Here is a 21,326-nt window from a genome sequence, read left to right as displayed (position 1 = left end):
AACAGACAGACAGAAAGATGCATTTTAAAGTTTATTCATTCATGTTTAAGCTCCATTTTAATGGAGTAGCTGACTCACAGCAAGTTTAAACTCTTTAATATTGGCCCACTTGCATTTGTATGATGTGAATTTATACCTTCACTTTCAAATGAACTGTCAGATGACTGTTGTATGATGATGTCGACACGGGTGTCACTGCATGTCAGAGGTTAATCATTTTACCTCAGATATATCATGAAGAATTATAAAGTACAAAAAGAAACATTTACAGTAACAAGCCAACGTTGTGTTCATTCATGTTGTACACGTAGCCTATAAATTCAGTCGACATTATTTGCAGACATATGCTTTTAATGAATTCTGAATTTGAGACGCGATGATACCCGCATATTACCGCAATTTACAGATCAAATATCACATTTGCAACATTCTCATTAGAGGAGACATAAAACTGGAGGGCATTGGTGTTATGCATTTATCTGACATTAAAAAGTACCTAATTTAACCTTCTGTTCATTGAATTGTCGTGTCATTTAATTATCCTAATCTGCAGTGCTTCGATTTCAGTGTCAGTCAAGTCGTGAGAATATCATTACATTAACAAACAAAAGCGTTTTAACTGCATAGTTTACGGTGTGGAAAATGCAATGAATCAGTTCCGTTTTATGCAGGAAGTTGTACATCCAAATCTATTTTAAACACCATTTTTTTTCTATTGGTGGCCTTGCTTCAAAATAAACTCAGTAATTCGCCCATAAAATATATTACAATAATTACAAAGACGCTTTATTCAAAGTACGTCAAGACGTCAAGTGAAGTCAATTTTTAAAAGTCACTAGAGCCCCCTGCTGGATATAATTATTAATTCAGTTAAAACAGTACAGTAGAACTCCTTAGGAGAAAAGTTAAAACTGTGTATAACAGGCATAAAAGTGATGATGTGATATTCAAGTTATAGTACACAACAGAATATTTACAAGCAGAATATTTACATGTTCTGTTACTAGTGTGCATTCTCAGATATTGTCACTTAATCTGATAACCCCTAATAGACCCCGTCACATGGATTTCTCCAGAAAAAAAGCTGGTAGATTTTGACTCCAAGATAGCAGAATCTCAACATCCAACCTCTTGCTGGGAGCCCGGCATACACAGTGAACGGTGCTCGCTAGTTTGTATGCCGTTTCAGCTGAGAACCTGTAGATTCATCCTGTTTACCCAAAGTATATTTTAATGTCACTGTGGGTGGAGTCATGATTTTATGTCAGTGCAGAAAGAGGAATTGAAACTTGATGAATGAAACTCAAAGTGTTCCCTAATTATACAGAATGACTACTTTGTACAAAGAGAAAAAACAAAAGACACACACACACACACACACACACAAACACAAGAACTGTCTTCTTGGTCACCTGAGTACTTTGAATGTGTGACTATATTAAAAAAAAAAAAAAATCAGCAGTTTTGTTACTACTTAGTAGCTATCCTTATTCACATGTTTCCAAATGTTGCATCCCTGTCCTGTGCTTGACAAGATGAGCAAAAACATTAAAATATCCTGTGCCCATGTAGTCGGTTTCTAGTTTCACAGAATATGAACAATGCAGAGCATCTTTCCCATTCAGTCCATCCAGATCAGTGGTCACCAGTCTCAGGGAAGAGCCCCACTAAAAGTGACTATGGGCAGGCAGAGGAGGGAGCAGAACGTCGGGTGGAGCGGCTGGATTTGTGCAGAGGTCTGGAATTTTCTTAACCTCCAGTCGGTGGAGCTGTCAGGTTTGTAGCACACTGATATTTCACACCTTAAATGATACAGAAGGAAACATATGGTTAGAGAAAAGCAAACATGTACAAGGACAGTGTTTTGTCATTTGTATATACGCTTCCTGAGAGGAAAGAGGACCATGATAATGCAGCTGAGCAAGAAACTGCAGTGAGGACAAAACAAGGACAAAAAAATTTAAAAAATCTATTTTATGTCTTGTAATTCTAAATTATTTCTATAACAAATGATGCTTTTGAAAGCAGTGTCTGAATTGATGGCTGTTTTACCATAAATAAGTCATAAAAATTTACTTCAGAATGTTTAGCTGATGTAACTTCTCTCAAATTTCTTTCAGTTTCGGTGTATGTGTTTATTTGAATTCCAAACCTGGTAACAGTCTGGAGTATCTTCTTCTCATCCTGGTCCAGGCACACAGCAAATGTCGTGTTTTCAACACCGCTGACCTGCACCTTGTCCACCTTCACCTCAGTCACAGTCAGCTGCTGCAAAGGTAATGAGCAGAGCAAAATGTCAGTAATAGACATTTTACCAAAGACCAACAAGGCTTGATGAAAATGAATCACTTTAAACAATATGCATTACTTTTACAGCTTGTCTGAGCTGTCAAGAAAGTCTTGAGGCATATTCAGTCACTTAATTGGGTCTACATCCTGCTGAGGAGTGTAAAGACTCTTATAAATCAAAGCTCCAAACTCAAACTAGGTTAACGCACCAACATACAGGGTTGCAAAACAATATTAATGTCAAATCACACACCAGCAAAGCAGATGTGTGTTCTTATTTGTGCGCTGTGGCTTTGTTCCATCACGGTGTCAGCCGGAAAACGGTTCTTATATGGGTTTGCATATGTGAGCTGAGAGATTCAGTTGAGAGTTTGAAATGCTATCAAGATCTCTTGAGGACTCCATATTTCAGTGATAACTACATCGCAAAGCTGTTTGTAAAAGCACGCTGCTGCTGCGCTTTCAGAACCACAAACCACCAAGGCAGACTAATATCACGTCTGGCTCACCTGGTTGTATCCTTTCTTGCTTTTACAATTCTGTCTCTTCAGGACCTCAGTCATCGTCAGCTGCAGGCACTCCATCTTTGAGTCTGATAAAGATCATTTTAGGTGAATAATGATTACACTTACACATCTGACACAATGTGTTCATTTTCGACTCAAGCATGTATCCAAAGACTTCAAACTATAACACTAGCTTGAGCAACACAACAATAAGAAAGTGAATGAATCAAGTGTTAACCATGGAATTTCATTAAAATGAAATTGTTAACATAGATAACTTTTACAGACAAGCACAAAGAGTTCAGTGCCCAGCCATAGATTATAGCAACAAGTGGTAACATACCTAGTTCCTCAGGATTCTTGCATGCTTTGATTAAGTTCACTGAAGTACAGACTTTGGTTTCTCTTTTCCACTGGCTTCTGCCACTAATTACCACCTGAACGAGAGGAAAAGTAGGATAAGATTATGGCTGTTTTGGAAAGAAAACACTTGAATGTTGGGAAATGAGAAAAACAGATATGATCATAACTGCTGCCTGACTATGATTTTGAGGATTTCGTATTGGGTATGGTACTAAGATAAAGACACGTTGCTTTTACCAGTCTCTAATGGTTCAGGCCACATAACCACAAAGATCAAGCCTTTGCCAAGACAGGCTACAAGTGCTTGTTTAACAGCCTTTGTGTTTTGTCACAACATTTTGATGAATCATCTCCTCAGAATAGAGAAGTTAGCATAAATGAAACCAGTTTCTTAAGGAGGTGAGAACAGGTGATGGCATGTGTTTTGTTTGTTTGTTTGGCATAATTACAAATACAATTTGGTTACAATGCAGCTTTGTAACGTTGATTTTAATTATGGATACAATCCAAGCAACATCTCACCCTGTTATACAGAACCTCCAAAGTTAGAGGGACTGCTTCTCGGTCACCATCAATACCAAAACGTTTACTGGCAGCACCTATAAAAAGTGAGAAAAGCACACATACACACATAAAGTAGTGATCCACAGTAATTAGAAAAGGCTACAAAAATATCTCTACAACATTTAAATTTACTATCTGTTGAGGGAAAAATAGTTTTTGCATACTTTAGTGTGTGTTGTTGTAAGTTTTTATGTAATGGAAAAAAAAGAGGAGGGGGGGGGGGGGGGTCATTTCCTCCATAACTATCAGACAGAGGACATGAAAATATTTCCCTCAACTTTTACTTCTCCAAGGAAATTAAAAATCAGAAGTGTTACCAATGAAACTTGAAAAGTAGAAGTGAGTCATGACATAGAAATAGCAGATGTTCCCCTACTATAAATTTAGTAGTCTCATAATAAATGAAAATACATGCCACTGCATGGAAATGTGGACAGATTGCTAGGATATATGCATGCGTCACACTCACCCATGGCCTTGATGGCTCGCGTTCCTGCGGTGTGACCCAACTCCAGGGAGTGGACAAAAACCTCAGTCCTCCTTTCTCCACAAGCTAACGTCAACTACAACAAGACCAAAGTTCCCTCATTATTCACTGAATCTGAAACTATGTTAATGAGTGCCAGAGTATCACTGTGTGATATTGAAAGAAGCTCATGAACGGAGTTGCAGGGAAGGGTTAACATGTAACCGACCTCGGCCTGATAGAGCTGGATTAGAGTCGGCCGGGCAGCATAGCGGCAGTAGTACAGGATCAAGTCGGCCAGGATGGGGAGACGCTGTTCATAGGAACTATCATAGGACTCGGATTCTGTTTTTGAGGTTTGCTGCAGCAAAGAGATTATGATACATGATGAAATTCTTTGCTGGATAAACATGAATATCATACTTTAGAATAGTTTTGGCTCGGCGGTGTAAAAGATTTACTCTAGTTATACCTGGCAGACGATGTTGGCTGGCAAGTTAAGCAAGCTGAGGGTGTTTCTTTCGTACCAAGGGTCCAGCATGCCAAGGAGATGGGCAATGTCATTAGTACTGTCCCCTGTGCCCATGTGGTTAAGATCCTGCATGAGCAAAAGTGACAGACAGTAGAATTACACCTCATGTCTACATAGTCTTTTCATTTCATTCAGTTCTTTGCTGTCATTTATTTGCTTTACCAGACATTTTTGCTTATTGTTGAAAAACAACAAGCAAACAACAACAACAAAAAAAAAAAAATCATCAATGACCGTTATATTATATCGCTTGACTTTGACACTGTAGCCACTTTGAAATTGGGTTTTCTTTACTATACAACTCAGGTAGCGTAAACCAAACCTTATGCCTCACATTTGATAGTTGGTTGGAGCATTTTTATACTTACATTAGACTGGGGTGCTCCCTTTGAAGCTCCAGTTTGAATAAAAGGACCAGAAGCTCTCCGACTTCCTATCCCTGCAGAGTCTTTCTTCATTGGCACGTAGTAGAACTGAAGGTTGAAGGCTCTGCTGAGAAGTGGGCATGCAGTCTCTTTCCTCCGGAGGTCATTATAGGCTCGGGCTACTTTTCCGGCTACATGATCAGCACCAAATACCACCACCCTCAACGTGATATTCTTAATGTCTTCATCGCTGCTAAGAATAGGCCTCCTTCGGAAGCAGACATGTTTGAGGGTTTGACTTTGTGGCTGAAGTAGGGGTTCGGGACTACGTAATTTGACCTGCTGGGGTAGGGAGTTGGAACGCTTTTCTCGCACCACAAAAAGGTCTTTAGATTCAGTGTTTCCTAAACTTTTGGCCCGCGAAAGTGGGCTCTTGGGTTTGATGAAGAGCCGGTAGAAGTGTTGGCTGAGTCGAGCTGAACTTTTTGATGACTTTGGCGAACACTTTTCGGCAACGGGAGAGGAGCAAATGTATTCATCAGAATCTTCAAAGTAGTCACTATCAGCTCCAGAAGTGATAGACAGAAGCGAGGGAGCATAGGATCCTGAGGCTACAGACAAGGTGGAGAACATGGAGTCTTTGGATGTGCAGGAGATGGTGGAGAATGTAGAGGCACGATGGCTGGTATGGTAGTCACTAGAGATGATGGATATTGTAGAAGATTCAACACCATGGTCTTCCTCCTCCTCTTTGTCTTCTTCCACTTCACTTTCTGTCACATACCTGTCATCATCAACATCAGCTTCTTCTTCCTGCCCATTAGTCGACAGGTAGTCAGTGTCATGCTCCAAAAGGGTGTTCAGAACATCTGCAGGAATCAATAGCATTCAAATTTAGCTATCAAAACAGGAAAAGAATGGCTTAAAAACAGATATGATTTGTTATAGAACTATGATCATAATAATGAATGAAGAACGGACTTTATTTTGCTGAAAGATCCAGGAAAAACTATCCTTAAGATGGATTTACATATTCTCTGCCAGCTAAGAGCAAAAAGATTATTCTCGCATATGAATTACAAATAAACACAAGTTGAATTCATTACCAAAGTTATCTTTTTCCCAGTTAAACATGTAACATTTGGCTGTGGGCAGCGGTAGCGTCTGCAACATTCCTAAGGAAAGAGCAAAATAACAGATGGATCAATGTCACGTAATACGCTGCCAATCTTCCAGTTAACAAAAACCATCCTTACCATCAGATTTCCTTCCATTGGAAGCAGGGATCTTCATCATCTCCCTCAGTTTCTCCAGTTCATGGATGACATGACTGCGCCCCTTCAGTGGGTCACTCATGGCAGCAGCTGTCTCCAAGACATCACTTACCAAAGAGTAGATCTCCTCCAATTTATTCACAGTTTTTGCCTACAAAAAGTTATTATATCATTTTTAACAGGTATTTTTGATCACATATTGTCATAACAAAAGCAAACATCTTAAACTTGTGTTTGATAAAGGTTATGTGGTACCTGCAGAGCTCTGTGGATGCTGTGCAGAGGGTACTTGGTGCCAAGTGTGGACTGGAAGGCGTGTTTAATCAAAGTGATGTAGGTTTCTCTCTGCGAGTGCTGAACGCAGCCGAGCTGCTCAGCCACCGAGACAAAGTCAGCAGGAACTTCACTGGGGTTCATCAGCAGCACAGTCCTGTCAGCAGGGCGCAAACATTAACTCGTATACACTGCGCACAGCCAAGACGCAAACAGGATACTATGGTCATGATGAGGTTTGGTGGGTAGAGAAAGGGGATGAAAAGGGATTTTCAAGTAAGTGACTCAGTATAGCACTGAGTGCTGTTAATTTTTTTTTCCTCAGTTTATAAATGGCTTCAAGTGAACCGAGTGTGAAACTTCTTTTTAACAAGAACACAGAAGGTGCAAAGGCAACACTCTGAACTGAGCTAAAAATACGGTCACGTGTATGCAGCACTTCAAAGGTGAAAGAAAGGCATTAGATGCAGTGTGCTTATGCAGCACAGGTCCTTTGTAGATACAGATGTCTAAACATCAGCACCTAAATGAAAGCAGTCACTAGTTGCAGCTAAACTCTAAAAGCCATTTTTTCCCCACATACAGCACATGCATAGAAAGCGTAGTCTATATTTTTATAGTCTTTAGCACAGTGAGCAGTGATATAGTGAAAACTTACATGGTTTTTGAGCACTGGCTGGATGTGTTCAAGCCCTGCTCTTCCCTCACTAGTCTCTGAAAGGAAATTCCTGTGTGAAAAATAGAAAACAAACATTTGAACCAACAACAAAAAACACGACTACAGTAAATGTTGTCGTAGAATAACTGGAGGTGGATGAAGGGTAAATGGTGAATAAATTATTAATAATGCAATTGTATTTCTGCAGATTATGACATATAGAATATAGTATATTTCAAAACATTGTTAAGCACTTTAATTAAAAAGGGATATTCTGTCTGCAACCTTATCTTAACAACATATACACACCAACACAATACACCAGTTAATACTCATTCACTGAGTATTAACAACAAGAACTTGTTTTGTTTTGTTTTTTTGGAAATCCCTTTGGCCATTTGGTCGAATTTCTTTGTAAGTGCTCATTTGTGGTTTCTGCTTTTCAGTTTTGTAAACACTGACACTACATCCGCTTTCAAACAATATCCAGTTAGAATGAAGAAGTGCCTCTTAGACCGTGTCACTGTCAGGTGTATGCAGTACAAGCAGAGGTATTTTTGTTAAGTGCAATCCTAAATGCATTTCTTTGACTTGTCACTAGGTGGGGTACAACAGTTGGATAAATAAAGGTAAAGTAAGAGTAGTTTGTCTAAGACAGTAAAGACTTGTTGAATAAACAGACCATAAAACCAGACATTTTTCTCCATATTTACCAGGGGCCTTCAATTCCAGCTGTAGTGTGGAGAGGAGCTTTCTACACACACTGCAGTAAGGTTCGGGCCATGTGAGGAAACGGCAAAACACCTCCATAGCGTCCTCCAGCAGGTCTGTGTGAGCAGGACAGTACGGTGTCTGCAACCAAAGAGCAAACATATGTTTTATTCTAGAGGAGCTCTGTCGAGAGAGTAAAATCCATCTCAGAACACCAAACGAATACTGATCAGGCCACATATTAACCAAATGATTATTGTGATTGTTGATAACTCGGGTATACTTCATTTCATTGATTTCTCTCAGAAGTTTTTTTTTTTTTTTTTTTTTTTAAATTACATTTTTAAGAAGCTAGAATCTGGTAGCTTTAAAGTACAACTCAAAAAATTACTTATATAAAAACTTTCTGAGGGATTGTTATTTCTACATAAGTAAGTTTGGCTAACTTCCAATAATGAAGGCACATTTGCTTCAGAGCAACAGGCTGAGCAACAATAATAATTTGATCCAGAGTGATCAAAGAATGCTTTTAATGAGAGCCTTTTGGCCCACTAAGTGGCATATAATTTCTTCATAAGAGGTGTAACAATATCAGAATAATACAGAGTAATACAATCTTGTTCTCTTCAGTTATTCCATTACTCATCTTTTTTATGACATAGTTGTCATGTTTTCTTCATTATACAATGGTTTATTGTTGTATATTACATATTCCATGTCAGGAAACAAATGTGCTTGGCAAAGTGACAACTCTGGAGTTCTTAAAAAAAAAAAATAAAAATTCATGAAAGAAACAAAAGAATAAACCGATCAGAGGTTTTCTGTGGGTGTGATTTTTTTTTTTGCGTCACAGAAAGGTTTCTTTTCAAGCCCTTTACTGTTGCACTTTCTAGTATTTTTGCAACGTTGCTTTAACTGTCTGAACGTACGTCACAACGGCTTGAGTTGAGAAACTAAGTGATCTTTGGGATGAGGAAAGGTCATACACTCATGGAACACTCTGAATGCAACTGAGAGGTGGCGAAAGGTTAAATGTTTCAATAACATCTGTACGTAGACAGTCTGTACCTGCAACAGCGTGGAGGAGAACATGATAGCAAGAGGAGCCACCAGCTCATACTGACACTGCTCCTGAACCTGATTTCACACATAGATGGAGACACAGTAACAGAGAGATGTAAAGGAAATAAGCACTAGTTAAGGTAAACATTTGGGTATCATAGCATTAATACATTAATACAGAACAAATACAGTGCACAGTACAGCATCTTTGACCATGACCTTTGCTTCTTGTCCTCTCACCTCTCTGGTCTTCCTGATGATCTGCTGTAAAAGGATGATGAAGTTGTCAGGATCTCTCTTCACCAGCTCCTCCAGGCTCCAGCGATTCATTGACTGTCCCACTGAGCACATCAGCACTGAAATACATGTGTTTTCATATATCTAAGCAACATACATGCTTTGTCGCATCATTAAAAAGTACATGTTGACTGCACAGTGTAAACACCTCCATCAAAACACACATCGCAGTGCTAATGAAATGGCCATTGGACATGTGCTTGTGCTAAGCTCTGATACTGGTTTGTGAAAAACGCACAAGAGGTTTTTAAAGTCTCCATCTGTCAATTGTAGTACGCATCATAGGTGTGTTTTATCACCTTTTGTTCACTGTTTCACTAAGGATGTTTGCATATGTACAAATATGACAGGATGGATTTCCTGTTGCAAGAAAAAGAGAGCGAGAAAGATCTCTATTTAAAAGATTTATTTTAGTTCTAGACTATGAGCTTCATAAGGGCAAATATGGTCAAACTGCAGTAGGCAAGCCGCAGATAATCAATTAAAGTATAAATTTTATAGTAGCTTTTCTTAATTATAATAGTTATGGGACGTTAAGGTGTTGTTTTCTGTTACAGTGTGAAACAGAAACCTGACGAAAAACAACAAAGCAGAGTCGTGCATACAGTATTTCAAACCACACTGATGTTTTTGTGAGTGTGGTGTATCAGTCACAAAAACAACTGAAAATGACAGCAGACTCCTCTCAAGCACTTTACTTCCGTCTGATCCCTCGATCTCTGTAACTTCGAGTGCATCTCAGTTTCCAAGGAAGTAACGCCTTAACAGTTAAACATAAATGTCATCCAATAAACGAACCACTTGCTAATGCGTGTCCTTTTGTTGTATCCAGGAGTGATATCTAATATCTCTAAAATGCAGTGCACTATTTGCATCATGATCACACCTAATCACTTGGGAGCTCTACAGGTCTTTTTAATATTGCCAGTTATGGGAATTCAGCTGCCTGTTTTGAATGATCCTGTTGAGATCTAAATTGTATCATCTCAGTACTTAAGTAGAAGGTTATTGGTCAACATGTGGAAGTTCACATGAATACAAGGCATTACACATCCCTGGAAGTCTGTCTGGTCAAGCCATGAGGAGAAGAGAAAAAAAAAAAAAACAGCTCTGAACTGGAAAAGAAATGATGAAACAAGAACAAACCAAAGATTCAGGTTAGGTTTTAAATGCCAAAATCACATCATCACCATCGATCAGTTTGCACAGGTATGCGTCATTCTGACACTGGTTGACATGCGGAGGCCGATGCCAGTTTGATCTTCCGCCCTGTTTTTAACACACTGCACCACAGTATCTCCTGCTTTCTGATGCCTCACTCACACGCTGCGGTCTGTACCACCACTTCCTCCCAGCTGTCTATTCACACAACTTCCTCCAACACCCAATAATATGCTCCACCAATGATCTGACAGCAACAGTGTCATCAACAAGCAGCTCAGGCACTTCTGAGTGTGTCTGTCACACATTGCCCATGTGTTGTGAAAGCGCGAACAAACAACTTTTTCTGTCAACAGCTCATGGTACATACATCCAAATATGCTTATTAGAGGCTGGTACTTCTGAGAAAGTGTGGTGCCCTTTCCCTTCCTAGAAACAGAATTATTTTGACCCCATGCAATCATTCTATGCCACTTTCTATGACATACCTGCTGTAAGCCCTGAATAAAACACTACATTTTATGTAATGGTTCATTTAAAGTGTACAAGATAGAACTGCAAACCTACAAAAATATTAAAAAGAGACATTTTGACATGCCATGATATGATTTAGTTAGAATTATGAACATTTATGATGGTTTAGTTGCCCTTTTTGTCCCAGTAAACTATTCCAGTGAACCCCAAGGCACAGTACAAGGAGCCATTGACTTAAATAAGTGATGTGATTTTGGTCCTGCTGCAGACAGGAGCGCAAACAAATATTTGTTGCACAGATCTGCGAAAAGATGCGCATTAAAAACTGTTGTCATAAGATTTAGAGGATGGCGCATATTTCTGGAGTTAAGTGCTTGTTCCCGTTATTGGAGAACAATCTTAAAAGAGACAAGACACAAATGAAATCATTCTATAGCACCTGGTTTCAAAAGATACTAGAGAATTTCAATCATCTAAGAAAACGTGGTTCTTGTTAAATGCTTCACAGCTACAGCTGTCTGAGCTGAACAACCAGATCTTAGCTGTCATCCTGTAAGTACTGTTTTAAACCCTGGCGTCTTACCGTTCCAGTGGTGCACTGCTGTGGGACTTTGCCTCAGTCCGTCCAGACACCTGTCCAGAGCATGCTGGATCCGGTCCTCTGTACAAGAGGTGTGCTGCATCTTCGCCACTCAGGTTCTGGAAAGAGGCAGGAGAGACAGATGATTATAAAGCACCCAAATATGATAAACACCACCGTCCCCATTCATGTATTCCATGGAATATTATCTTCAAATAGCTTGGTATCCATGCATAATGTCCCCCTACAAGCACGCATGCGCCTCTCTTTTCCTCAACAGTGTGTTGTGTTATCACATTTATTTTGCATGAAGGCAGTTCACTCGGCAAGTATGAAAATCAGCCAAAGAAGATACATAAACCATAATCTAAGTGGGAAGGAAAACAGACACAGGGCTATTTGTGTCACTGTTTTGTTGCTATAGTTCCTGAAACCATGTCCTGTCCACCAAACACATTTGACTAAAACCTCCACTGTCTCAAAGCAGCAAGTTTTATGTAAAGACTTAAGTGAAGTGATCTGTGATCACTTTAATAATGTGCAGACCTACTTCAGTTATAGTAACTTACACTAGACAAGAATGAGAACATCTGGATTCAGGACATTACACATTGCTCAACAAGCTTCAACACAGAAACTTTTAAATAAAAACCAACCTGGAAAGCTTACAATTTTCACAATATGGTTTTTGTCACGGTAATTAAAAAATACATAAATAACACACACAACCTACAATGCTATATAATAGAGAGATATCATGGAGAAGAGCCGTTTATAGCATTTCTGTATGAAAAAAATGTAAGTGCGTCATATGTTTACCACTGACTCATGAGGAGGTACTGAACTTCACTTTTTTTTAACTTTCAGTTTATCAGCACATTTGGCTATTTTTCATGTAGCAACTGAGGACAACCCAGGTGTGGCAAGCTGTTTCAGTTCTGTTATGAACACGTCTCTTCATAAGATATGCGTGAAAGTAAAAACCAGGGACGTCCCTGCGTGATTTTGAATGGTCTGAGTGGCAGCTTATAATTCTTGCCTGTTTTAAGTGTAGACAAACATTTGTGACGACAGATGGACAGTGACACAATTTCAAAGCTGAAAAGAGAGGTAACCGCTAAACCAAAGGCCAGAGAAACAGTTTATAACGTTAGATAGTAGTTCATAGGTTAAAAATGGTACAGTGAACTATAAAATTTTCTGACCTAGCTTTTCAGTTCCAAATCAAATTGCACAGTTGCTTCTGTGTGGGACTGCTCATACTCTTATTAAAAAATAGCCACAAAACCCATTTTTTAAAAGCACCTGTTGCTGTCAACACAACACCTAATGTGCTCTCTCTCATCATTTGTCAGGGAAATCCTGGTTGTCAAACTGTTTTCATTCTCTCTTTTGTATTCTACCAACATTCGTGATTGTATCTAGTACAGCATAACAAGGTATGAATCTGTTTAGATTTCTCCAGACTTCCTGTAATGGAGCTCAACTGCACAAGTAAGGAGGCAAGTAAGGAGTCAAGTAAGGAGTCAAGTAAGGAGTCAAGTAAGGAGTCAAGTAAGGAGTCAAGTAAGGAGTCAAGTAAGGAGTCAAGTAAGGAGTCAAGTAAGGAGTCAAGTAAGGAGTCAAGTAAGGAGTCAAGTAAGGAGAATGGAAAACATTAAAGCAATGACACCCACAGACCGAGACGTCTTTAACCTGTCAAGCTGTAAGCCTGTCAAACTTTAATTAGAAAGTTATGGTGACCTAATTGCATCTAATGACCCAAATATCTATTTTATATCACACAGATGGCACTCACATCCAGCTAAGATGACAACTGCAATCTGTGTAGATCTGTTACTTTACAGGGTTTTCCTCAAATGATGAAATAAAGCTGAGAATTTTGGGAAACATTTTCTTTCAACAATAACTTCATCTTTGCACTGACTTAAAAAAAAAAAAAAGGATGAACAAACTCACACATCAACAGCTTCTGTGAATGTAAAGAGGAAACTGACCTATAGTTTGCCAACAGATGATGAAACAAGTCCGTGCCATGAGGGCATGTCCCCAAATGAAATCTGCTGCAATCAAAATATGTTTTCTATTCATCAAGTGATCTGAAAATAAAAGGAGTTGTTTGGAGAATGGGATATAAAAGTAGGCTGCAATAACAACAGAGGAGTAACAGAATTATTTTTAAAAATAGTACTCTTTTTTTAAGGTTTATATAATAAATGTACATGGCCCTAAATGTATTATTAAAACTAAATAAACATATTCTAATTTGTAAATGCTTGTACACATGAAACAGGCATTGTGTATGCCTTCGAAATATCAATTTCAATGTAGGAAAAGATTATGAAAATGGCAGTAAGTGCAATATTTGTTTGACTATTTTTTTATTATTATTAATCTAATGACTTGATATATTACTCGACTCTTTTTAAAGAGTTTGGAAACGCAGTAAGTGTATGTGCAAAATGCTGGGAAACATCCAAATATGAGAAGCAGAACACATACTTCCCAAAAGAGAAGAAATGGCGAGAGAGCTTTTAAAAGATTTACCAATTTAGAAACTGAACTAATCAGTTCTTTTTTCTCTCTCCCCCTTCCTCACCCAAATTCTCAACACAATTATTGTGTTTGTTCTTCAAGAGTTATTTTGACTGTAAGTGAAATCTGAGTGTGCGAGAGTTTTGGTTATAATCAAGAATATTAGCGTGCTGTGTATGCAAACATCACTGCTGTCAACAGTGCCAGGAAACAATAACTTTCATTTAGTAGTAAGGTATTTTGTTCACACTGCTTTCACATTCAAAATTTTGAACCTGCAACAAGAGGTGGTTATGGAGTGAAGATAGAAATGTGTAATGACATCAAGCTGTTTGTGTATGATTGTATCTCCTCAAAATTTCCCCTGACAAGGTTGACAAATTCCCCACTTCACATCAAAGCTAGAAATACATGTTGGCTGGCAGATGAACAGTGTTACTGAATTACTCACTATACACCTACACACCTAATAACTCTAACTGACACACATACGTGCCCACAGTTGTGCATCCATGTCTTCAGAGGACAGGAAATTTGGTTACATGGATTTCCTCAATACGTTTTCTGACATTAATTGAATGCTAGTTACTCTAATACTAAACCCACCATACACTAAGCTTAAAAAAATGCCCATCTTAAAATTCAAGTACTCATAATATGTCCCCATAATATGTAACCTGATTTAAACCTAACTACTATCCTGGCTACCAGCACACTGTATGCTTGAGAGAAGATTGCCATTTGGAAATATGTTTGTTTCCTTGCCAGAGTTACATGAGCATCAGCTGGGTACCTTAAATTAATATTAAAAACTGAAAACAAAGGGAAAATCTAGCAGCTAACTGACTGAGTCTTTAGAGACTATGAAATATAAAGGTGTCTAATTTGCCCTTACTTTGATAGCAGACTTTAATAAGATATGGGAGAAATACTGAGGCAGGTAACAATTTGTTCCTTCTTCTGTTCCATCACTTTTGTTCCTGAGATCATCATATCTAAGAAAGTTAAGCATACTTCCCAATACGTCAAACTGTTCCTTTAAAGCCATAACAATTCAAAGGAAAATGAACTGTGGACATTAACAACACAACACACCTTAGAAAAATGTGTTATTGTTTTCCCCAAACAATTGTCCTTATTTTTACTCACAAAGCACGCTTAAATACAGATGTACTGTATTCACACAAATGTACTGTACAAACATCCGAACTTCCAGCCTCATCATAGGCGTAGGGCAGGAAGTTCATGTAAATCCCAAGTTCAGGAGGCCAGATGAATGAAACTCAATTATCCCACAGCACTCCACTTTCCTAAAGTTACCATTCAACAACAATACCTTCAGCTCGAGACATAAACAAAACCCCCATGTAGCACTTTTTCTCAGCGGTCCCTCCTCCCCAGAGATGTATTGTCTCTAAAAAGGTGTCCCGGCAGCAGTGAGCAGGTCTACAGAGCTGAGCGCGTTGGATCCTTGTGTTAAGTGCTCCGGTAATTGTCAGGGTTGGACAGAGCTGGATGCGAGCCCAGCGAATGTGGAAGGAACTAATAAATTAAAGTTGTGATGACTCCTACAGCTAACATGGGGTTCAATGAAGACATGTAAAGGTAATAAAAGAGGTGATGACACTGCATGATGCAGTGAAAGTGTTAAGATGATAGAACCAAAATGTATATGATGTTTCCCCATTCAGTACTCTTTTCATTCAGGAATGACTGAGCTTTTGTTTGGCATTCCTCTCAAAGAAAAGTTAGATATCTTTCACAAAGTTGCCATTTCATTTCTTACAAATTCCTTTGCAATGTAAGATTTAAACCCAGATATTACTCATTTAAAAAAACACACACACACACACACACACACACACACACACACACACACACACACACACACACACACACACACACACACACACACACACAGGCAGGGTGCCTGCTGGACAAGTAACTCATCATAAGTACTATAACAGTAATCAAAATCAAAAAAAAAAAAAAAGCTATACTATATCCAGATTGTTGTGGATATTTCTGCCTTATGCAATAACAGGGATTTCACAGCAGAATTCAACCCCAAGTGTCATCAGTTGTTTACATAGAACTGCTAGTCATGTTGCAGTGAGTTTGTGTTGTTTCATAAGAGGATGTATGCAGTACATCCCTACGAGTCAACAAGGTCACTTCCACTTTTTCATGGCTTACACTCAGACAATAACAAGCAGTGGTTCTCTGGTTTTGAGCAATTTTATAGAAGGTAAAGCAATGTAACCATGACCTTACAGAGAGTCCTGACAGCTTTAAAAAGAAAAAAAAAAAAAAAAAAAAGGTTTATGCACTGAATGCACCGATGGTGTAATGTTTTGATCATCCACATACTGAGGCAATCTATTCTAGAAACAAGCTAGATTAGATGAACAGATAGCTCTGTTTAGCATCAGGAGATCAGCATTCATCAGTAAATGGTAATTTCCCAGTAAAGGGACAATAACCTTCTCAGCTAATTGTGGAACTACTCATCTTGACAGCAATGAATACAGTTTTAACACAGACACCTCTATTTTGCTCTTAGCCTTTGTCTCACTCTGCTAGACTACCCACTCTGTCAATAATAGCACCACAAATCCACCAAACCATACCACCACCCACAGATGTTTAGTTCCCTCTTCCTTTCTCCTTCTTGCCTACTCCACATTGGCAAGTGCTTGCTATTATCAATCCAAACAGGCACCAGTTTATCCAAATGTTTTCTTTGTCAGCCTTTTTCTCACTTGTGCTTTTTGTTGGGTTTTAAAATCAACCTTCCCACAGCATATCCAGTGTTGCACCTCTCTTTCTCATAATGTCCTCTTTTTCCTCTCCCTCCATCACCTCACAGACCACTTCCCATGTCTCCCACAGATCCCATTACCAAATGCTTCCAAACAGGAAGACAACTTCCCTGCTTCGCTGAGGAAGCAGGTGCCTCTCTATTGTTGTGCTGTGATCAGACTCTTAGATATACTCCCACAGACCAGAGAAGAGATCTCTGTGCATATATGTATATACAATATGTGTGCCTCTCATTTAAAATGACAGTCACTCCACTGCACCACACTCACCCTCACCCCAACCCTTTCCACGACTGATAGAGCTTGATATTCACATCCGACCTTCCTCACTTCCCCTGCCCTACTGGATGTGAACCGGCCTCTTATGGCTTTAGTAAATGACAGCAGTCCAACTCTAAAGCTCTGCTGTAATTAAGTGCTTCCCTTTAGTCCACACAACCTCTACCGGTGAACACTCACCATTTATATAAACTAAGCTGGACCAAAAGTAGAATTGTGCAGATGTGGCTGTTGTTTAATGCTTTTATGCTTTTGTATTTCCTACTTCAGCGCATCTAGAAAAGACCTAAGAAAATCAGAGGGACTTGTGCTTCAGCTCTCAATAGAAACTAAAGTATACGTGGCGGTACAGAATTATCAGCTTTTATATTAATAATGCGATGAGATACAGAAATTTGCTGCCATACTGCTAATTACAGCACCAAAACTCAGTGCCTGTTGGGCCACTCTATGCAAACTTTAGTTTTCACTTCCTCAATAAACACTGATAAATATATGAAAAGTTCAATGCAAATACCAGATTCTTTAATATCAGCAGTAGCAGCACCACAAATAGGACTGAGTTTTATGATCCAGCAAATGGTGAGGTTGCAGTGCCATTTGTATATAAAAATATTTTAGAGCATCGCATCAGGTCTTACATCAGTGATTATTTTTTTCTTTTTTCTTAAGAACGGATGCATAGTGAATGTGTTTACACGCACGGGCGTGTTGACCTCAAACTATGTGTCATAAAGGTGAACCTGAAGATTTTACAGATATCAAAGCCTTAAAGAGGCAAACAGGAAATAATTCAAAGTACAGCGCAGTGCTAGGATTCTGCAGTCAGCCCTCCTAGGTGTAAAATTGTGGCAAACAATCTCCTGCCCGCAAATCAACAGGATGATTGTCCGTGTTTTTCAGTATAACAAATGGTCTGCAAGCTGTTCCAACAGTCATTATTTCTCAACGTGAGGAGGTGATTGTATTCAAACTTGATTGTGAAATTGAACAAGTTCTAAGAAAAATAGATGATCCCTTCCCTTCCCGAAAGAGTATGTCATCATCTAACAGACAGGATGGAAGCAAGGAGCAGTTACTTTGTTGTTTTTTTTCTTTTTGACCTATGTATTAAAAGCCCCTGTAGTAATTAAAAATTCAATCAGTACAAGCAAACATTCAATTTACTAGGTGACAATCCTGACCTAAAAGTACCCAAAAAAAAAAAAAAATCACTTGGAATCTGGTTATGAAGACTTGTAACTTGGACTTAATGGGAAGTCTGTTTGCAAACTGTTTACCGGGGATCATTTCTATATGCAAAGGAGGTTATATAAAACCTTTCACAGCTTCAAAGGGAATTGTGGGAAGTCTGATCAGCTGCAAAAAACTGCTATCACTAGAGGCATCAGTTGTGTCAGATTGAGGCTATACAAGCCTAAAAGGTCAAATCTCTGCCAAAATGCTGCTGTAGAATAAGTTTAAGTGGCTCTGCTGCATCATGAAATGAGTTTGACACACCAAGAGAGTGAGTTATACATTAGTCTTCTCAATATCACTCAACATCACTATCTGAGAAATGCAGCTGCATCATTACAATACTGGTGACAAGCTCTGAATTACTAGGTGATTTGGCCAGTTTTATACACAAAAGATCCCAAAGTGACTGATTTCTGATTATATTGTACCTATAAACCTATCTATATCTAGAGTTCATGATGGTGTTTCTGTGGGGTGGACTTGTCTTTCTTCTCAGAATGAACTTAAGCTTCAGGTACATTTAACAAGATACTTTGCTTACATCCCTGGTTCAAATCAAACAGACCTCCACAGCAAAACCACAGCAACTGAAATGACCCCGACAATAGGAATCCTTTTAATCCATTCGTGCAGTTTAAAGGTGCTGACCAACAACTCTTACATCATCGGACCACACTAACTCTGAGTACTTTCCCGTACTTGAAGTCATATACATTTAAATTAAGACAATATCCAGGCACCTAGCACGTGCTTCTGCATCTCTACACTTCCTCACTGTTAATTATAAGCATGAATCACATATAAAGTGGAAAAGCAGAAGTCACCAAAATGGTAGGACAGTGGGGGTCTGTGAGCTCACAGGTTCCCATCCGTGTGTGATGCTGACAGAAAACAAAACAGGTTTTAACACTACTGAGAAATGAGCTCTGATACCATAAAACACATTTGCATGAGGAACAATAAGATTGCAATAGATGAATGACAGAACCAGCTTCAATTTGAACACTGTGTCACAAATGACCGACTCCTAGATGCAAATTTAGATGCACACGAACAGTCTGCTGTCAGATATCTTATCACGGTTTCATGAAATTTAGCATAATTAGCTGTGTACACAGTTAACCTGGCTGAGTGGAAGACCGCTGGTGCCTTTCAGAATAAAATAGTTCCTTCTTCACAGGCTTACCTGCAGGTTACTGGCGAGCCTCCATAGCCTGTGTCCGTGTTTTAAAAGTCCAAAAAGTCCAAGGCAAAGAGTCTCCTGTTCAGCGTCACTGCCATTCATTCACCATCATCACGATTTAATAGACGAATCCACATCCTGAGTAGAGAGAGCAGAACCGTACGGCGAAGTGTCTTCTGCGCTTTACATACACAAACTGGCTCACAAACAGGGCAAACAGGAAGTGTATGAGAGAGGCGCATGTGAGCACAATGACGACGGCTGCCGCTGCCGCTGTGCGTGTGTAGCCGGGAAGAGGAACTGTGTGGTAATCCGTGTGTTTCTAGATCTATGCATGAGGAGTTGCATGTGAATTTTGAAGGGACGCTGGCCCCTAAAAAGGAAGTTATGTTTCGTGTGTGTGTTTTATGATATATTCACACCTGTCATTAAACTGTCTATGTATGTGCTGCTCAATAAATAAACAAATAAAATTAAGGAACAATTTGAAAACACATGAGATCACAATTGGAGGGGGAAAAAAATCATGCTGGATATCTTTGTTGATGTGGACTGGGTAATGTATTAGGACTTTAATGATGTCACATCAAAAAATTAGAAACCTACAGAGGGCTGAATTCAAAGACACCTCGAAAATCAAAGAGAAAAAGTGATAAGTGAAAAGTGAAAAGGCAGGCTAGTCCATTTTGCCGAAATTTTATTGCAGCAACTCAAAATTGTACTCAATAATAGTTACAAATAAATCGTTTGTTTGGCTCCCACATGCGTGTATGGATTCCTGACAACGTAGGAGCATGCTCCCCATGAGAAGACGGATGGTGTCCTGGGAGATCTGGACCAGGGCATCACTGAGCTCCTGGACAGTCTGAGGTGGCGGCCTCGAATAGACCGAAACATACTGTCCCAGAGGTGTTCTGTTTAAGTCAGGTGAGTGTGGGGACCAATCAGTAGTATTCAAACACCTCCAAGTACTGCCTGCACGCTCTCGCCACATGAAGCAGGGCATTGTTGTGCACCAGGAGGCACCCAGGACCCGCTGCATCAGCGCAGTGTCTGACAGTGGGTCCAAGGATTTGATCCCGATACCTAATGGCAGACAAGGTGCCGTTGCCTACCCTGTAAAAGTTTGTGCATCCTCCCCAAACCGGTGTTGAACGATGTTACAGGCAGCAATCGTTCTCCACGGTTTCTCCAGACCCATTCACATCTGTCACATGTGCTCAGGGTGAACCTGCTCTCATCTGTGAAAAGCACAGGGCGCCAGTGGTGGACCTGCCTGTTCTGGTATTCTGGCAAATATCAATCGAGCTCCACTGTACCGGGCTGTGTGTACAGGCCCCACTAAAGAACGTCGAACCCTCAGATGAGATAGGTTTCTGATTGTTTGGTCAGAGATTTCAAGGTTTCAAGGTTTCTTTATTGTCATATATGTGTAAACATATAATGAAAACATATAATGAAATTTTGCGTTCCAGAACACTCATCCAAGAAATACAAAAAACAGAAGCAAACAGGGGGGACAGGTGTCCTGAGGTCATCAATGGTCTGCTGGAGGTCATTTTGTAGGAATCTGGCAGTTCTCATCCTGTTCCTACTTCAGTGATGTGCGGTGAGGTTTGTGACGGGTGGGGCACTGACTCTCTGGAGTCGGATGTTCACATATATGAACCCAAAACTGAAGCTTATATTTCAA

The 21,326-nt window shown here is 39.4% G+C and overlaps 1 protein-coding gene across 1 annotated transcript; it reads right to left on the bottom strand.

Annotated features, from left to right (window-relative positions):
- Positions 1–73: 73 nt before the first annotated feature.
- Positions 74–19,841, bottom strand: pik3r5 (phosphoinositide-3-kinase, regulatory subunit 5). The gene is made up of 18 exons (XM_030733134.1): positions 19,637–19,841; positions 11,579–11,694; positions 9,304–9,419; positions 9,070–9,138; positions 8,004–8,142; positions 7,291–7,360; positions 6,615–6,789; positions 6,342–6,510; positions 6,192–6,260; positions 5,089–5,954; positions 4,661–4,786; positions 4,418–4,549; positions 4,192–4,285; positions 3,681–3,757; positions 3,139–3,232; positions 2,799–2,881; positions 2,153–2,268; positions 74–1,802 (listed from the first exon to the last, which is right to left on the bottom strand). Exons 2-18 carry the CDS (start codon positions 11,676–11,678, stop codon positions 1,652–1,654), a joined length of 2,646 nt encoding a protein of 881 aa, XP_030588994.1. The 5' UTR covers positions 11,679–11,694; positions 19,637–19,841; the 3' UTR covers positions 74–1,651.
- Positions 19,842–21,326: the final 1,485 nt, after the last annotated feature.

Source organism: Archocentrus centrarchus, chromosome 1 (assembly GCF_007364275.1).
Source record: "Archocentrus centrarchus isolate MPI-CPG fArcCen1 chromosome 1, fArcCen1, whole genome shotgun sequence".
Classification (NCBI taxonomy): Eukaryota; Metazoa; Chordata; class Actinopteri; order Cichliformes; family Cichlidae; genus Archocentrus; species Archocentrus centrarchus.
The sequence above is the reverse complement of the archived record's forward strand: the minus strand, read 5'-3'. Positions and strand labels throughout refer to the sequence as shown.

Excerpts from the sequence above, each read along its gene's own strand:
- pik3r5 (XM_030733134.1), bottom strand. The coding sequence starts at position 11,678 with ATGCAGCACACCTCTTGTACAGAGGACCGGATCCAGCATGCTCTGGAC. Across the intron at positions 9,420-11,578 it reads AGCAGTGCACCACTGGAACG|TGCTGATGTGCTCAGTGGGA; the intron begins GTAAGACGCCAG and ends CATGTATTTCAG. Across the intron at positions 6,261-6,341 it reads CAATGGAAGGAAATCTGATG|GAATGTTGCAGACGCTACCG; the intron begins GTAAGGATGGTT and ends CTCTTTCCTTAG.